At 44.0% G+C, this 19974-nt stretch overlaps 1 protein-coding gene across 1 annotated transcript in view; it reads right to left on the reverse strand.

The window, feature by feature from the left end:
• Nucleotides 1-19974, reverse strand: part of LOC311101255 (pleckstrin homology-like domain family B member 1) — a gene marked incomplete at its 5' end in the record, with an annotated part of 105951 nt that overhangs the window by 82356 nt on the left and 3621 nt on the right. The window contains one exon of the mRNA XM_084142375.1: nucleotides 12643-12766. Within this exon, the coding sequence (XP_083998501.1) occupies nucleotides 12643-12766 (124 nt within the window). The remainder of the gene's footprint in view (nucleotides 1-12642; nucleotides 12767-19974) is intronic.

Below are 19974 nucleotides of genomic sequence, written 5' to 3' on the forward strand. Positions count from 1 at the left end.
AGAGAGCTGGGACCACAGTCTCAAAGAAAACCATTAGTAACACACTATGCCATCATGGATTAAAATCCTGCAGTGCACGCAAGGTCCCCCTGCTCAAGCCAGCGCATGTCCAGGCCAGTCTGAAGTTTGCCAATGACCATCTGGATGATCCAGAGGAGGAATGGGAGAAGGTCATGTGGTCTGATGAGACAAAAATAGAGCTTTTTGGTCTAAACTCCACTCGGCGTGTTTGGAGGAAGAAGAAGGATGAGTACAACCCCAAGAACACCATCCCAACCGTGAAGCATGGAGGTGAAAACATAATTCTTTGGGGATGCTTTTCTGCAAAGGGGACAGGACGACTGCACCGTATTGAGGGGAGGATGGATGGGGCCATGTATTGCGAGATCTTGGCCAACAACCTCCTTCCCTCAGTAAGAGCATTGAAGATGGGTCGTGGCTGGGTCTTCCAGCATGACAACTACCCGAAACACACAGCCAGGGCAACTAAGGAGTGGCTCCGTAAGAAGCATCTCAAGGTCCTGTAGTGGCGTAGCCAGTCTCCAGACCTGAACCCAATAGAAAATCTTTGGAGGGAGCTGAAAGTCCGTATTGCCCAGCGACAGCCCCGAAACCTGAAGGATCTGGAGAAGGTCTGTATGGAGGAGTGGGCCCAAATCCCTGCTGCAGTGTGTGCAAACCTGGTCAAGACCTACAGGAAACGTATGATCTCTGTAATTGCAAACAAAGGTTTCTGTACCAAATATTAAGTTCTGTTTTTCTGATGTATCAAATACTTATGTCATGCAATAAAATGCAAATTAATTACTTAAAAATCATACAATGTGATTTTCTGGATTTTTGTTTTAGATTCCGTCTCTCATAGTTGAAGTGTACCTATGATAAAAATTACAGACCTCTACATGCTTTGTAAGTAGGAAAACCTGCAAAATCGCCAGTGTATCAAATACTTGTTCTCCTCACTGTATATTATTATTTTTTTAATTCTGATTATGGCGTCTAATGTAGACGACTTTATTCGCTTTCCATCAGTGGAACTGTTAGAATTATGTAGTAAAGAACAGCTGTTGAAGGTTGCTGAACACTACAAGGTTGAAATTAGTGAGAATGTCAAAAAAATTATATTAGGTTAATATTGAAGGCCAATTTGATGGAGAGTGGTATTCTTGAAGTTACCACTGGAGCAGCCTCTGCTGAGGACTCGTCGTCTCCCCGATATGTTACAGTGGCCGCTCCATCGGTTAGTCATAGTAATCTTCTTTTTGAACAGCAGAAAGAACTGCTTCTGTTACAGCTAGAGCATGAACAAAATGGACAAAAAGCTCAAATGGAGCATGAACAAGCTAAAATGGAGCATGAACAAGCTAAAATGGAGCATGAACAAGCTAAAATGGAGCATGATCGTGTAAAATATGAAAAGGAATTGGAATTTAAACAGGATATGGAGCATGCTAAAATCAAGCTGCAACAAGAGCGACTAGAGTTGGTTAGGGAAGGAAAGCTCTCAGGGGAGAGATTGCTCTGGGAAGGTGATCCAGAGTTACCTAGGGGTCGTTGCTCTTTTGGTCGTAACCCAGACACATTTGATATTGTTGGGAACTTACGGTTGTTGCCTCAGTTTAATGAAAAGGACCCTGAGACATTATTTTCGTTGTTTGAGCGTGTTGCTGATGCTAGGAGTTGGCCTGATTCTGATCGCACTTTGATGTTGCAGTGTTTGCTGACTGGTAAAGCGCAATAAGCATATTCAGCTCTTAGTGTAGCCGACAGTGTTAGTTATGATAAGGTTAAAACGGCTGTGTTACAGAGTTACGAATTGGTCCCTGAGGCTTACCGCCAATGATTTAGAACTTTAAAAAGGGATGATCAGCAGACTCATGTTGAGTTTGCGCGAATATTATCTTCACAGTTTAATCGCTGGTGTTCCGCCTCTGCAGTTATGACTTTCCAAGGGCTGTGTGATCTGATTATGTTAGAGTAATTTAAGGACACAATCCCTGATCGTATAGCGACGTACATTAACTAATGAAAAATAAAGACTGTTGCTGAAGCTGCGGTTTTGGCAGATGAATATGTGTTGACTCACAAAAACGTTTTTGCAGAACCCCGTATTCGGAGTGAGTGGGGGCGTTTGCAGAGATTTGGGCCTCGCTCGCCGAGATACTTCGGTTCCCGGGCAGAGTTTCATTCAACTAGGGTTGAGCCCGATTCCCGTGGTAAAACTGACTTTGGTCAAGAGTGTCACTACTGTCAAGAATTAGGTCATTGGAAAAATTTATGTCTGGTTCTTAGGTCTAGGGGTAAATTCAGTACAGGTGCTTATGTTAAATCTAAGCCTACGGCGTTAGCTGCGCCTGTTCCACATCAGTTCACTCCTGACACATTGTGTCATTTAAAAAAAAAAAATATTTCACCTTTATTTAACCAGGTAAACCAGTTGAGAACAAGTTCTCATTTACAACTGCGACCTGGCCAAGATAAAGCAAAGCAGTGCGATTAAAAACAACAACACAGAGTTACATATGGGGTAAAACAAAACAAAGTCAAAAATACAACAGAAATACATATATATACAGTGTGTGCAAATGTAGCAAGTTATGGAGGTAAGGCAATAAAATAGGCTATGGTGCAAAATAATTACAATTAGTATTAACACTGGAATGATAGATGTGCAAGAGATGATGTGCAAATAGAGATACTGGGGTACAAATGAGCAAAATAAATAACAATATAGGGATGAGGTAGTTGGGCGGGCTAATTTCAGATGGGCTGTGTACAGGTGCAGTGATCGGTAAGGTGCTCTGACAACTGATGCTTAAAGTTAGTGAGGGAGATAAGTGTCTCCAGCTTCAGAGATTTTTGCAATTTGTTCCAGTCATTGGCAGCAGAGAACTGGACGGAATTGCGGCCAAAGGAGGTGTTGGCTTTGGGGATGACCAGTGAGATATACCTGCTGGAGCGCAGACTACGGGTGGGTGTTGCTATGGTGATCAATGAGCTAAGATAAGGCGGGGATTTGCCTAGCAGTGATTTATAGATGGCCTGGAGCCAGTGGGTTTGGCGACGAATATGTAGTGAGGACCAGCCAACAAGAGCGTACAGGTCACAGTGGTGGGTATTATATGGGGCTTTGGAGACAAAACGGATGGCACTGTGATAGACTACATCCAATTTGCTGAGTAGAGTGTTGGAGGCTATTTTGTAAATGACATCGCCGAAGTCAAGGATCGGTAGGATAGTCAGTTTTACGAGGGCATGTTTGGCAGCATGAGTGAAGGAGGCTTTGTTGCGAAATAGGAAGCCGATTCTAGATTTAACTTTGGATTGGAGATTCTTAATGTGAGTCTGGAAGGAGAGTTTACAGTCTAACCAGACACCTAGATATTTGTAGTTGTCCACATACTCTAGGTCAGACCCGTCGAGAGTAGTGATTCTAGTCGGGTGGGCGGGTGCAAGCAGCGTTCGGTTGAAGAGCATGCATTTAGTTTTACTAGTGTTTAAGAGCAGTTGGAGGCTACTGAAGGAGTGTTGTATGGAATTGAAGCTCGTTTGGAGGTTTGTTAACACAGTGTCCAATGAAGGGCCAGATGTATACAAAATGGTGTCATCTGCGTAGAGGTGGATCTGAGAGTCACCAGCAGCAAGAGCGACGTCATTGATATACACAGAGAAAAGAGTCGGCCCAAGAATTGAACCCTGTGGCACCCCCATAGAGACTGCCATAGGTCCAGACAACAGGCCCTCCGATTTGACACATTGAACTCTATCTGAGAAGTAGTTGGTGAACCAGGCGAGGCAGTCATTTGAGAAACCAAGGCTATTTTGTCTGCCAATAAGAATGCGGTGGTTGACAGAGTCGAAAGCCTTGGCCAGGTCAATGAAAACGGCTGCACAGTACTGTCTATTATCGATCGCGGTTATAATATCGTTTAGGACCTTGAGTGTGGCTGAAGTGCACCCATGACCAGCTCGGAAACCGGATTGCATAGCGGAGAAGGTACGGTGGGATTCGAAATGGTCGGTGATCTGTTTGTTGACTTGGCTTTCAAAAACTTTTGAAAGGCAGGGCAGGATGGATATGGGTCTGTAACAGTTTGGATCTAGAGTGTCACCCCCTTTGAAGAGGGGGATGACCGCGGCAGCTTTCCAATCTCTGGGGATCTCAGACGTTACGAAAGAGAGGTTGAACAGGCTATTAATAGGGGTTGCGACAATTTTGGCGGCTAGTTTTAGAAAGAAAGGGTCCAGATTGTCTAGCCCAGATGATTTGTAGGGGTCCAGATTTTGCAGCTCTTTTAGAACATCAGCTGTCTGGATTTGTGTGAAGGAGAAGCGGGGGGGGCATGGGCAAGTTGCAGCGGAGGGTGCAGAGCTGGTGGCCGGGGTAGTGGTAGCCAGGTGGAAAGCATGGCCAGCCGTAGCAAAATGCTTGTTGAAATTCTCGATTATTGTAGATTTATCGGTGGTGATAGTGTTTCCTAGCCTCAGTGCAGTGGGCAGCTGGGAGGAAGTGCTCTTATTTTCCATGGACTTTACAGTGTCCCAAAACTTTTTGGAGTTAGTGCTACAGGATGCAAATTTCTGTTTGAAAAAGTTAGCCTTTGCTTTCCTAACTGCTTGTGTATATTGGTTCCTAACTTCCCTGAAAAGTTGCATATCGCGGGGGCTATTTGATGCTAATGCAGTACGCCACAGGATGTTTTTGTGCTGGTCAAGGGCAGTCAAGTCTGAGGAGAACCAGGGGCTATATCTGTTCTTAGTTCTGTATTTTTTGAATGGGGCATGTCTATTTAAGATTGAGAGGAAATTACTTTTAAAGAACAACCAGGCATCCTCTACTGACGGAATGAGATCTATATCCATTCAGGATACCTGGGCCAGGTCAATTAGGAAGGCCTGCTCGCTGAAGTGTTTTTGGGAGCGTTTGACAGTGATGAGGGGTGGTCGTTTGACCGCGGACCCGTTACGGACGCAGGCAATAAGGCAGTGATCGCTGAGATCCTGGTTGAAGACAGCGGAGGTGTATTTAGAGGGTAAGTTAGTCAGGATGATATCTATGAGGGTACCCATTGTTACGGATTTAGGGTTGTACCTGGTAGGTTCGTTGATAATTTGTGTGAGATTGAGGGCATCTAGTTTAGATTGTAGGATGGCCGGGGTGTTAAGCATATCCCAATTTAGGTCACCAAGCAGTACGAACTCTGAGGATAGATGGGGGGCAATCAATTCACATATGGTGTCCAGGGCACAGCTGGGGGCTGAGGGGGGTCTGTAGCAAGTGGCAACAGTGAGAGATTTATTTCTGGAAAGGTGGATTTTTAGAAGTAGAAGCTCAAACTGTTTGGGCACAGACCTGGATAGTATGATAGAGCTCTGCAGGCTATCTCTACAGTAGATTGCAACTCCACCCCCTTTGGCAGTTCTATCTAGACGGAAAATGTTATAGTTGGGGATGGACATTTCTGAATTTTTGGTGGTCTTCCTAAGCCAGGATTCAGACACTGCTAGAACATCAGGGTTGGCGGAGTGTGCTAACGCAGTGAATAACTCAAATTTAGGAAGGAGGCTTCTGATATTTATGTGCAGAAAACCAAGACTTTTACGGTTACAGAAGTCAACAAATGATAGCTCCTGGGGAGTAGGAGTGATACTGGGGGCTGCAGGGCCTGGGTTAGCCTCTACATCACCAGAGGAACAGAGGAGGACTAGAATAAGGATACGACTAAAGGCTTTAAGAACTGGTCTTCTAGTGCGTTGGGTACATAGAATAAAGGGGGCAGTTCTCCGGGCGTTGTAGAAAAGATTCAGGGCATTATGTACAGAAAAGGATATGGAAGGATATGAGTACAGTTCAGGTAACCCTAAGCGTTGGGTAACAATGAAAGAGATAGCGTCATTGGAGGCACCGATTGAGCCGGTCTCGGCGTGTATGGGGGGTGGAACAAAGGAACTATATGAGGCAGTTTGAGAGGGACTAGGGGTTCTACAGTGAAATTGTATAATAAGAACTAACCCAAACAGCAATAGGCAAGGCATAATTGACATGGGAGAGAGGCATAAAGCAGTCACAGGTGTTATTAGAGAGAGCTAAGACAACAACTGGAAATAGCGATAACGTTTGGGCTAAGACTAAACAGAATAAACAGGACAGGGTACCGTGTAAAGGAACAGTCCAGCAGGCATCAGCTGTGCAGCTGAGTGATCATAAGGTCCAGTGAACAGCAATATGTGAGTCCGAGAGCAGTTCAAATTGGTGCTTCAGCACAGCTAGCAGGGAGCACAGTTGTAGTTTGCGTGTGCTAGCGGGCCGGGGCTGGCAGATGGATCTTCGTGGTCGTCGCAACTGGAAGCCTGATGAAACCACATCAGACTATTTCGTCGGCAAACCAGTCGTGTTGGATCGGCGGGGCTCAGTGTCAACACTAGGAGGTCCCGTCCGGTTGACAGAGAGGTAGATAGCCGGGAGATGGGCCTGAGGCTAGCTCAAGGCTAACTGGTGCTTGCTATAGGGCAATGGTAATCAGCCAACAACAGGTTGCAGCTAGCTAGCTGGTTGTGATGATCCGGCGCTAGGGTCCAGTGATTCCGGCAGAAAGTCCAATAAGCTCTGGGTCGATAGCACGCTGGGTCGATAGCACGCTGTGCAGACTGGCCGACGAATTGTCCAGGCTAGAGCTAGAGCTGGCTGGTGGATAGTGTAGGCCACGGACAGTGGTGAAGACGCTAACGGTGACTAATAGCAGGTAGCCATTCAGTTGCGGCTACACTAGTATCAGCTTACGGTTCTTGATGAAAGTTATAAAGAAATAATAGAATCCTTTCCACATTGGGTGAGGCGGGTTGCAGGAAAGTATATTTAGTTAAAGAATGAAAAGTAAAAATTGAGCGATATATACAAAATAGACAAAAAAAACAAGAAACGGGATATTTACACAAGGACGATGAAATAAAAGCGACCGCACTGCTACGCCATCTTGGTCATGCCAAGGGCCATGTGAAAGGCCATATTGATCCAGACTATTTACCTTTCATTACGGAGGGTTTTGTGTCTATGTTAGGAAGTAAGAACCTAGTGCCAGTAAAGATCCTAAGAGACACAGGTGCCTCTGAATCATTTGTGTTGGAATCTGTGTTACCCTTCTCTGTGGAGACTGATTTGGGGAATAGTGTTCTAATTAGGGGAATAGGTTTGAACACTCAGTTCCATTGCATAAACTGATGTTGGATTGTGGACTGGGGAAATGTGAGGTTGTTGTGAGGGTGCGTCCTTCATTGCCTATTGAGGGTATTGACGTGATCCTTGGGAATAACTTGGCTGGGGAGCGTGTGTGGCCTATCCTGTTTCCATCTTTAGTGGTTTCCACTAAGCCGTCAATTGTAGGGATTCCTGATGAGAGTGCGCAGAATTTCCCAGAGGTGTTCTCTGCGTGTGCAGTGACGCGTTCTATGATCCATGATGACCTGGAACGGAACTGGCTAACGAGAATACCACAAAGAAGTCTGTTACTGTTTTCCCTGTTATCCCGTTATCTGTATCCCGCTCCGATTTAATCGAGGCACAACGGACTGACCCTACATTAGAAGAGTTGCGGGACCAAATTGTGCCTGTGGAACAGTTGGGAGATGTCGCACAGGGTTATTTTCTCCAAGAGGAGGTCCTGATGAGAAAGTGGATGTCTCATGGTAGTTGTTTTCTGGGGGAGGCGATTAGTCAGGTTGTGGTACCAGTTAAGCTTTGTGAGTTGGTGTTGACAACTTCTCACAACGACGTTGCTGGACATATGGGTGTGAGGAAAACCTACAATCGCATATTAAGACATTTCTTTTGGCCAATATTAAAGAGGGATGTTTCTGATTTCATCAAAACTTGTCACACCTGTCAATTACCTGGTAAACCTAATCAAGCTATTAAGCCGGTACCACTGTTTCCTATTCCTGTACTCAGTAAACCTTTTGAGTATCTGATTATTGACTGTGTTGGGCCTCTGCCTCGTTCTAAAAAGGGTAGTAATTATTTGTTGACTGTGATGTGTCAGACCACTAGGTTTCCTGCTGCCTATCCTCTCCGGTCTCTCACTGTTTGGAATCCCTAAGGTCATTCAAAGTGATCAAGGATCTAATTTCACCTCTAATCTCTTTGGTCAGGTTCTCCAACATCTCCATATTAAACATCACTTGTCTAGCGCCTATCATGCGCAAAGTCAAGGAGCACTGGAACGTTTCCATCAAACACTTAAGTCTTGTTGAGAGCTTATTGTACTGAGATGGATAAGGATTGGGAGGAGGGGTTGCCTTGGTTACTGTTAGCCGCTTGGGAGGTTTCACAGGAGAGCACAGGTTTTAGCCCAAATGACCTTGTGTTTGGACATAGGGTGCGTGGGCTTTTATCTGTTCTCCAGGATGACTGGAAGTCTCCCGAGCCTCCTAAGTCCCTGTTATCATATGTGTGTGATTTTCGGCGACGCTTGTATGCCGCTGGTGAAATGGCTAAAGAGAAGCTATCATCTTCACAGGACAGGATGAAGAGCATATATGATGGCCGAGCTGAGCCTCGTCACTTTAGTCCAGTTGATCAGGTTCTGGCTCTGCTGCCAATTGTTGGTTCTCCTTTTCAAGCCAAGTTTCAAGGTCCATATACAGTGGTGCGCCAGTACACTGAGCAAAATTATCTAGTTGCCACTCCAGAACGGAGGAAAGCACACCAACTGTGCCATGTAAATTTGTTAAAACCCTATTATGCACGTTCCTCTGAGACTGAACAGGGGGAGTCTACAGAGAACGGTAAGGCTGTTCTTTTGGCTGATACTGGGTTCTGGTCATGCTAGGTCTGTGCAGGAGGAGGAAGATGTTTCTGGTCCCGACGATTGCATACTGCAGGGTAGATTGAAAAATTCAGAGACACTGGAGATTTTAGATAGCCTTCTTACTCATCTACCTGTTGATGGGCGGAAAGAGATGGTTGGTTTGATTCTGAGATTTCCAGGTTGGTTTTCTGATACACCTACATGTACAAACTTAAAAGAACATGATATTGACATTGGAGATGCTGACCCCATTCGTCAATGGTTCTATAGAGTTTCTTCAGAGAAACTGCGTTGTCTGGATGCTGAGGTCAGGTACATGCTGGAGAGTAAAATAGCAGAGCCTTCTTTCTCCAGTTGGGTTTCTCCCTGTATCTTGGTCAGTAAATCGGATGGAACAAACAGATTTTGTACGGACTACCGTACGGTAAACGATGTCACTAAGCCGGCTTCGTTTCCTCTTCCTCGGATGGAGGACTGCATTGATCAATTCGGCGCAGCTAAGTTTGTGCAAATTTGACCTTTTAAAGAGCTATTGGCAGGTGCCACTGACGAGTAGGACACGTGAAATCTCTGCCTTTATTACACCTTTTGGTCTGTACTTGTATTCGGTTATGAGTTTCGGCCTGCGTAATGCACCTGCCACATTTCAGCGACTTATGAACAGGGTTGTCTCTGGTCTGGCCGGGTGCGCTGTTTATCTGGACGATGTAGTGATATATGCAGATACTTGGGAGGAACATCTGTCCTGTATTCAAGCTTTGTTCGAACGTCTGGCTGCGGGTCGCCTCACAATAAATTTGACTAAATGTGAGTTTGCTCAGGCGACTGTTACATACCTTGGAAAGGTGGTTGGGCAGGGTGAAGTGCGTCCTGTTCGGGCTAAAGTGGTAGCTATTGATGCTTTTGCACTACCAACTACTAAAAAGGAACTGATGCGTTTCTTGGGAATGATTGGGTATTATCGTGGTTTTTGTAGGAACTTCTCTACTGTGGTCGCTCCCTTGACTGATTTGCTGAAAGCTAAGGCTGTGTACGTATGGTCTTCTCGTTGTCAACAGGCTTTTGAAGATGCAAAGAGGTTGCTTACCTCAACTCCGGTACTGGCTGCTCCTCGTGTGGATTTGTCATTTACCTTGCAGGTGGATGCTAGTCATGTGGGGGCAGGTGCAGTTTTGCTGCAAGCAGATGTGGCTGGGGTTGAGAGGCCTGTTAGTTTCATTTCCAAAAAGTTTAACCATTATCAGTTGAACTATTCAGTCATTGAAAAAGAAGCGTTAGCACTCATATGGGCGATGCAACACTTTGTAGTGTATGTCGGGTCGGGAGTAGTACCTATTGTGGTCTACATCGACCATAACCCTCTCACCTTTTTGAGGTCCATGATGTGTCCTAATCCGAGGATAATGAGATGGTGTTTATTTTTACAATCCTTCCATCTAGATGTGCGGCACATCCGGGGGACTGATAACGTGATTGCTGATGCGCTCTCTCGTGCGCCCTGTTCCTGAATGTTTGTGACTGACCATTGTTTGGTTTTGTCATGTTCTATCTTTCCTGTCTGTTCCCTCCTAGTTTTGTGTTCTTCTTTCCTCTTAAACATTGCTTCCTGTGTGTAAAGGTTGCTGAGGTCTGGGGAGGAGGATGATGGCTGGGGCAAGTGGAGGTGTGAACATGTTACAATTTGTCAGTTTGGGACGCAGAGGCTGGTACGTTGTTCTGGGGTCCTTGTTGGTCCCCGGTTTTATGGGGGGGGGGGGGGGGGGGGGGTGACGACCCTCCCACTCTGTCTGCCGTATTCTCTCTCTTTGCTCTTGTTTCCTTATTAGCATGCCGGTGGGCGGAGTTGGGAGGGTCGTCAGCTACATGGGAAACACCTGGGCCCAGGTGTGTCCCAGGATAAATGGACCTCTTCTACATTCATTGGGGAGACTCTGCATGCAGACACCTTGATTGATTTTTGTTGTGGTAGTTTTGTGGTTTTTGGTTGTTTGCTTTGGCACCTTTCAACACCTTGCATTATTACATTTATGCATGCATAACACTCACTTACACTACTGATTACGCACACCATTGTTAAGTATATTTAGTTTACTTTAGTTAATAAATATATATTTTGGTATTCCTTGTCTCCACGGTGTCTCCCTTTTTGTTACGAACTTGAGCCGGTTTTTGACACTTTTTTGGTTACTACATGATTCCATACATGTTATTTCATAGTTTTGATGTCTTCACTATTATTCTACAATGTAGGAAATAGTAAAAATAAAGAAAAACCCTTGAATGAGTAGGTGTGTCCAAACTTTTGACTGCTACTGTACATTTTATGGACACAGTCAATTTTACAATAGTTCTATTTTGTTTGTTTTTACTCCTGAACTTCATCTACCCTCAACCTCTCCGATCATTTTCATGATGTCCATCCAGTTTGCTTCTATATGCCATATCTTTCAAACTGTGCTCTTTCACAAAAGTTCTCAACCTATAACCTATATACTTATTATGGACACAGTATGTTTTACATTAGTTATCTTGTTATTAGTTGTTATTAGTCCTAACCTTCAGCTCCATTCAACCCCTCCCGTCTATCTCTTCACACCATCCATATTGGATTTCTATTTGCCATATATTTTTCAACTGTACTGTGATGTTTCACAAAAGTTCTGAACCCTTCTATTCTCATTGTTTCTACAGATAGTAAATTGAAAATAAACATTTTTGCTAAAAGTCTTATTATATTATTGATCTATGACTTTTCAGATCACCCAGTAGTGCTATCTGCAGGGTTAGCTCCAGGAAAATATTGCAATCCTTCAGCCATTCCTGGACCTGTGACCAAAAAATAAGTGCCATTTCTTACCGATCTCTACTTCTTCCGTCCAAAAACAAATCCTGTGAAATGACGTCAACACATACTGGAGGAGTTACTGGCTAGCTACAAGTGGCTAGCTTAGCTAACAACCTAGCTATGTCACATCAACACATACTGGAGGAGTTACTGGCTAGCTACAAGTGGCTAGCTTAGCTAACGACCTAGCTACGTCGGTAGCGGCATGCATGAACAGAATGACACATCGAAGAACCACCAAAGGCACACCCCATTTCTGTTTGAAAATTGAGAAAGAGGAGGAATTTGACCGGTTTTTCGTGCCCAAAGTCGACCATTAAAGCAAATTTCCTGCAATTCTACACGTTTTGCCATTGCCTATGACGTGTTCATATGATATCTGGGGGCCCCCTCGATCTATAGGGGGCCCACAACCCCCCCATAAAAAGTGTTTATTTTATTTATTTTGGAAATAAATTATTGGGGGGGACGAATCGACCTGTTCTACCCCATGGTAATTTCACCTATGGGTTGAGGGATTATCGTGGGGGCTTTCAGAGTGCCGCCCCCTCCCTCCTGCTGTCACATGGTCCGAAATAGAGCTGAACACGTCAGAAATAGAGCTGAACACGTCAGAGCACAGCCGGGTCAGAGCACAGCCTATTCAATCCTGCTGGGACTGAGGTGTGTGTGTGTGTGTGTGTGTGTGTGTGTGTGTGTTTCTGGCTGGCTGGGGTATAGCCAATAGAGGTTATAGTGATACTGAAGTGAACACTGCAGCGTGAAGGACATGCCACTGTCAGTTTTATGCTCCTGGGGCTGATGTGTGAGCATATGCATGTTCCTGTATTCTGTGCTCCATTGAGTGTGTGTGCATGCAAATCCTCACTATTAAAAAGCACACTTATGAAAGATCAAAAGCAGTATAAAAACCAACCAAATTCTTACACCTCACCTATCTACATTTCTTTACATTTCACTGTTGACATTTGGATAGAATAAATATTAGCTCACCTTCGGAAAGGGGCAGCAGTGTGATGGCCGTACTGAGACGGCCACTGCCCAGACTGACCAGATGGGGGCGCTCTGCCTGGACCTTCAGCGCCTTGCCGCTCTCAAACAGATCCAGTGGAGTGCTCTATGAACAGAAAGGTCACAGACTCAATTATCAGTGTATTAACTCCATTTGGCCTCATATGGCAATATAAGTTCATGACTGGAAGCAGACTTAATATCATCAAATATTTGGAAAGGCTAAATGGGATAGAGAATAGACCTTTAGACAACTACCCTCAAGCTACAGTTGGCCTTTTGACTAACCATTAACGCACCCCCAATGGATGGATGCTCCCTTTCACTGCAAAAGACAGTCACACAATACATGTTCACTATCGAAACAAGACATAACATGATATTATATGACCATGTTGGCTATTCAGAATGATCCCTTCCATTCTTTCTCTATCCATGAATGCAATATGTTTTAGCACTGTTTTAGCAGCTACACTGGATCATAGGCCTACATTACGGTTGATTTCATAGCCCAGGGACATCCAGCCTAGCTTGTATGAATGTGTTCTCTGTGTGGTGGCATTGCTCTAGCTGACTGCTGGTGCTGTTTACATATTGCTTTATACAGAGAGAGTGTGAGCTGTGAAGGAGCCTAGTTATGCCTGCAGAGCAAAAACACCAGCATGGGGCTTTGGGAGAAGGAGAAGTTGTCATGGTAACAGCACTCACTGGAAACCGCTGAAGCACTGAGAGCTGCAATTAAGGGACATTACCTCCTGGAAGACATTTAATATGAGCTAAGCTGTGCAGAACCTCTTTGTCAGCATCATCATAGCTGTATTGAATGTATTGCACAAGTAGGGTTTGGATTTAATTTTAGTCAAAATTAATTTATTTGATGACTAGGCTTCTCTAACATTGTACTGCAGAAGACTAGAGGGAGTAAAATGGTTGAACCCAGTTATCATTAGCCCAATGTATGGCGTGCTATTTTTTTTTTTTTTTTTTTTTTTTTTTCAGCTTTATTTAACCAGGTAAGTCAGTTGAGAACAAGTTCTCATTTACAACTGCGACCTTGCCAAGATAAAGCAAAGCAGTACGGAAAAAACAACAACAACACAGAGTTACATATGGAATAAACAAAACGTACAGTCAATAACACAATAGAAAATATATATACAGTGTGTGGAAATGTAGTAAGTTATGGAGGTAAGGCAATAAATAGGCCATAGTGCAAAATAATTACAATTATAATTTAGTATTAACACTGGAGTGATAGATATGCAGAAGATGATGTGCAAATAGAGATACTGGGGTGCAAATGAGCAAAATAAATAACAATATAAATAACAATATGGGGATGAGGTAGTTGGGTGGGCTAATTTCAGATGGGCTGTGTACAGGTGCAGTGATCGGTAAGCTGCTCTGAAAACTGATGCTTAAAGATAGTGAGGGAGATAAGTGTCTCCAGCTTCAGAGATTTTTGCAGTTCGTTCCAGTCATTTGCAGCAGAGAACTGGAAGGAATGGCGACCAAAGGAGGTGTTGGCTTTGGGGATGACCAGTGAGATATACCTGCTGGAACGCATACTACAGGTGGGTGTTGCTATGGTGACCAATGAGCTAAGATAAGGTGGAGATTTGCCTAGAAGGGATTTATAGATGACCTGGAGCCAGTGGGTTTGGCGACGAATATGTAGTGAGGGCCAGCCAACGAGAGAGTACAGGTCACAATGTAGTATTGGTGACAAAACGGATGGCACTGTGATAGACTACATCCAATTTGCTGAGTAGAGTGTTGGAAGCTATTTTGTAAATGACATCGCCGAAGTCAAGGATCGGTAGGATAGTCCGTTTTACAAGGGCATGTTTAGCAGCATGAGTGAAGGAGGCTTTGTTGCGAAATAGGAAGCCGATTCTAGATTTAACTTTGGATTGGAGATGCTTAATGTGAGTCTGGAAGGAGAGTTTACAGTCTAACCAGACACCTAGGTATTTGTAGTTGTCCATATATTCTAAGTCAGAGCCGCCGAGAGTAGTGATTCTAGTCGGGCAGGCGGGTGCAAGCAGCGATCGATTGAAGAGCATGCTTTTAGTTTTACTAGTGTTTAAGAGCAGTTGGAGGCAACAGAAGGAGTGTTGTATGGCATTGAAGCTCGTTTGGAGGTTTGTTAACACAGTGTCCAATGAAGGGCCAGATGTATACAAAATGGTGTAGTCTGCGTAGAGGTGGATCTGAGAGTCACCAGCAGCAAGAGCGACATCATTGATATACACAGAGAATTCGGAGAAGTTGGAAGTTTACATACACCTTAGCCAAATACATTTAAACTCCGTTTTTCACAGTTCCTAACATTTAATCTTAGTAAAAATCCCCTGTCTTAGGTCAGTTAGGATCACCACTTTATTTTAAGAATGTGAATTGTCAGAATAATAGTAGAGAATGATTTATTTCAGCTTTTATTTCTTTCATCACATTCCCAGTGGGTCAGAAGTTTACATACACCCAATTAGTATTTGGTAGCATTGCCTTTAAATTGCTTAACTTGGGTCAAACGTTTCGGGTAGCCTTCCACAAGCTTTCCACAATAAGTTGGGTGAATTTTGGCCCATTCCTCCTGACAGAGCTGGTGTAACTGTGTTAGGTTTGTAGGCCTCTTTGCACGCAAACACTTTTTCTGTTCTGCCCACATATTTTCTATAGGATTGAGGTCAGGGCTTTGTGATGGCCACTCCAATACCTTGACTTTGCTGTCCTTAAGCCATTTTGCCACAACTTTGGAAGTATGCTTGGGGTCATTGTCCATTTGGAAGACCTATGTGCAACCAAGCTTTAACTTCCTGACTGATGTCTTGAGATGTTGCTTCAATATATCCACATCATTTTCCTTCCTCATGATGCCATCTATTTTGTGAAGTGCACCATGTCCCTCCTGCAGCAAAGCACCCCTACAGCATGATGCTGCCACCCCCGTGCTTCATGGTTGGGATGGTGTTCTTCGGCTTACAAGCCACCCCCTTTTTCCTCCAAACATAACGATGGTCATTATGGCCAAACAGTTCTATTTTTGTTTCATCAGACCAGAGGACATTTCTCCAAAAAGTACGATCTTTGTCCCCATGTGCAGTTGCAAACCGTAGTCTCGCTTTTTTATTGCGGCTTTGGAGCAGTGGCTTCTTCCTTGCTGAGCGGCCTTTCAGATTATGTCGATATAGGACTTGTTTTACTGTGGATATAGATACTTTTGTACCTGTTTCCTCCAGCATCTTCACAAGGTCCTTTGCCTGTTGTTCTGGGATTGATTTGCACTTTTCGCAACCAAAGTGCGTTCATCTCTAGGAGACAAAACGCATCTCCTCCCTGAGCGGTATGACGTTTGCGTGGCTCCCATGGTGTTTATACTTGCGTATTATTGTTTGCACAGATGAACGTGGTACCTTCAGGCGTTTGGAAATTGCTCCCAAGGATGAACCAGACTTGTGGAGGTCTACAATTGTTTTTCTGAGGTCTTGGCTGATTTCTTTAGATTTTCCCATGATGTCAAGCAAAGAGGTACTGAGTTTGAAGGTAGGCCTTGAAATACATCCACAGGTACACCTCCAATTGACTCAAATGATGTCAATTAGCCTATCAGAAGCTTTTAAAGCCATGACATCATTTTCTGGAATTTTCCAAGCTGTTTAAAGGCACAGTCAACTTAGTGTATGTAAACTTCTGACCCACTGGAATTGTGATACAGTGAATTATAAGTGAAATAATCTGTCTGTAAACAATTGTTGGAAAAATGACTTGTGTCATGCACAAAGTAGATGTCCTTTGTTAACAAGACATTTGTGGAGTGGGTGAAAAACAAGTTTTAATGACTCCGACCTTAGTGTATGTAAACTTCCGACTTCAACTGTGTATACCAGGGTTCTTCAATTCCGGTCCTGGAGGGCCGAAACACTTCTGTTTTTTATTTCTACCTGGTCGTTAATTGCACTCACCTAGTGTCCCAGGTCTGAATTAGCCCCTGATTAGAAGGAGAGGATGAAAAACAGAGGTGTTTCGGCCCTCCAGGACCGGAATTGAAGAACCCTGGTATATACCGTACCAGTCAAAAGTTTGGACACACCTACTCATTCCAGGGTTTTTCTTTATTTTTATTATTTTCTACATTGTAGAATAATAGTGAAGACATCAAAACTATGAAATAACACACATGGAATCATGTAGTAACCAAAAAAGTGTTAAATAAATCAAAATATATTTTATATTTGAGATTCTTGAAATAGCCACCCTTTGCCTTGATGACAGCTTTGCACACTCTTGGCATTCTCTCAACCAGCTTCATGAGGTAGTCACCTGGAATACATTTCAATTAACAGGTGTGCCTTGTTAAAAGTTAATTTGTGGAATTTCTTTCCTTCTTAATGCGTTTCAGCCAATCAGTTGTGTTGTGACAAGGTAGGGGTGGTATACAGAAGATAGCCCTATTTGGTAAAAGACCAAGTCCATATTATGGCAAGAACAGCTCAAATAAGCAAAGAGAAACAACAGTCCATCATTACTTTAACACATGAATGTCAGTCAATCCGGAAAATGTCAAGAACTTTAAAAGTTTCTTCAAGTGCAGTCTCAAAAACCATCAAGCGCTATGATGAAACTGGTCTCATGAGGACCGCCACAGTAAAGGAAGACACAGAGTTACCTCTGCTGAAGAGGATAAGTTCGTTAGAGTGACCATTCTCAGAAATCGGCAATTAACTGCACCTCAGATTGCAGCCCAAATAAATGCTTCACAGAGTTAAAGTAACAGACACATCTCAACATCAACTGTTCAGAGGAGACTGCGTGAATCAGGCTTTCATGGTCGAATTGCTGCAAAGAAACCACTACTAAAGGACACCAATAAGAAGAAGAGACTTGCTTGGGCCAAATTTGAGACTTTTGGTTCCAACTGCCGTGTCTTCGTGAGACACAGAGTAGGTGAATGGATGATCTCTGCATGTGTGGTTCCCACCATGAAGCATGAAGGAGGAGGTGTGATGGTGTGGGGGTGCTTTGCTGGTGAGACTGTCAGTGATTTATTTAGAATTCAAGGCACACTTAACCAGCATGGCTACCACAGCATTCTGCAGCAATATGCCATCCCATCTGGTTTGCGCTTAGTGGGACTATCATTTGTTTTTCAACATGACAATGACCCAAAACACACCTCCACGCTGTGTAAGGGCTATTTGACTAAGAAGGAGAGTGATGGAGTGCTGCATCAGATGACCTGGCCTCCACAATCACCCGACCTCAACCCAATAGAGAAGGTTTAGGATGAGTCGGACGGCTGAGTGAAGAAAAAGCAGCCAACAAGTGCTCAGCATATGTGGGAACTCCTTCAAGACTGTTGGAAAAGCATTCCAGGTGAAGCTGGTTGAGAGAATGTCAAGAGTGTGCAAAGCTGTCATCAAGGCAAAGGGTGGCTACTTTGAAGAATCTCAAATATAAAATAAATGTTGATTTGTTTAACACTTTGTTGGTTACTACATGATTCCATATGTGTTATTTCATAGTTTTGATGTCTTCACTATTGTAGAATATAGTAAAAATTAAGAAAAACCCTGGAATGAGTAGGTATGTACAAACTTTTGGCTGGTACTGTATATATATATATTTTATTTATTTATTTTTATTTAACCCCCCAATTTGTCATATCCATTTACGATCTTGTCTCATCGCTGCAACTCCCCAACATGCTCGGCGACGGTCGAATCATGCATCCTCCAAAATATGACCCGCCAAACCGCGCTCCTTAACACCCGCACGCTTAACCCGGAAACCAGCCACACCAATGTGTCGGAGAAAAACCAGTTCAAATGACGACCGAAGTCATGCCTGCTGGCACCCGGCCCGCCACAAGGAGTCACTAGAGCGCGATGCAGTGCCTTAGACCGCTGCGCCACTCGGGAGGCCATGGCGTGCTACTTTGAGTCTGTTGTAAATCCTTGATGATAATCTTTCTCGTTAACCCGCTTTACAATCAACCCATCTGCACGACCGATCATGAAGTCAGCGTCTCCTTTCGGTGGCCACCCATGGCTGTCCAAATAGGATGATCTACTTTCAATTAGGTCGATCAGTTAAAGCTGGGCCAGGGCGAAGAGGATTGGGGAGATAGATGATAATAGCTTTAAGCCATAGGCTAGCTCGCAGTAATGACTAGATATAGTAGATGAGGGCCCATGAGTGCTTTGAGGGATAGCACAATTACATTTTGGACTAGTAATAGGCCTAATCACCATGCCACCATTTTGTAGCAGGTGGTGGTGATGAAATGTTGAAATCCCACAGGGTCTCTTTGTCTCTGTCTGCTGGCTGTCATCAGGGTGGTGTTCACTAGGGACAAAAGTTTTAAACGGCGTGAAACAGAGATGCTACCTAAACCTGTCCAATAGAAATAAATAATTTAATTTTCCGTTGCCAATAATTTTTGCTACAGTGTGCCCTACTGAACACAACCCCAATATATCCTCATTAAACCTTACTAAGACCTCTCTGAAGAGCATCCAAGTGTTTCCTGCTTGATAGGATGAAGGCCTACGGTAACAAGTTCAATCTCTTCTGTCAGCCTTTCTTTGATATTGTTCACTTTGATCTCTTATGCTGGTTTAGTCATTGTCTCTCTCCTGCTTGTCAGTATAGGCTAATGTGTTAGTGGCACCCAGCTGCAGTTTCCTGTGTGCTACTGCTCCCCTGTGGCACTCCAGAGTTCTGAACCTCTGTCTACTGCTCTTAGCCCTGAACCTATCCTCATGTCCTTCTGCTCCATTTCTATATTCTCTCTCTCTCTCTCTCTCTCTCTCTCTCTCTCTCTAACCGTCCCTCCCAACCACCCTCCCTCCCTCCCCTCTTCTCTCCCCCCTCCCTCCTTCCCTTCCTCCCCACTCTCAAACTACAAGTGCATTGCGGACCACTTGACCTGATGTACAGCTGGTGCAGGACTCCCACTACATACAGGAACAAGACATTCAATCTCAGTCTTCCTTTAATTGCAAACCCAGATGGCTGGCGGTTTGGCATGCACTGACATTCGCTGTCAATACCCATTATAGCTGTTCCTGAACCTTTACCTTGATTTGTAGGTTGTTTCAATCTATATGGGGTTTTCAGAAGCATCCCATTCTGCTGTATAATTATATGAAACATTAGGTGGACTGTGACTCAGACTTTGATGTCTACGTTTAAAAAAGCAGTGATCTGTAGCAACACAGCATCATACCAGACTTGGGTTCAAATACTATTTGCAGTATTTATCTTGGGCAGGCGCTCACCAGAACTAAGTACTGGCACCTCAAATGTCCT

The sequence above is a fragment of the Coregonus lavaretus genome, assembly GCF_964263955.1.
Source record: "Coregonus lavaretus genome assembly, chromosome: 26".
Taxonomy (NCBI): Eukaryota; Metazoa; Chordata; class Actinopteri; order Salmoniformes; family Salmonidae; genus Coregonus; species Coregonus lavaretus.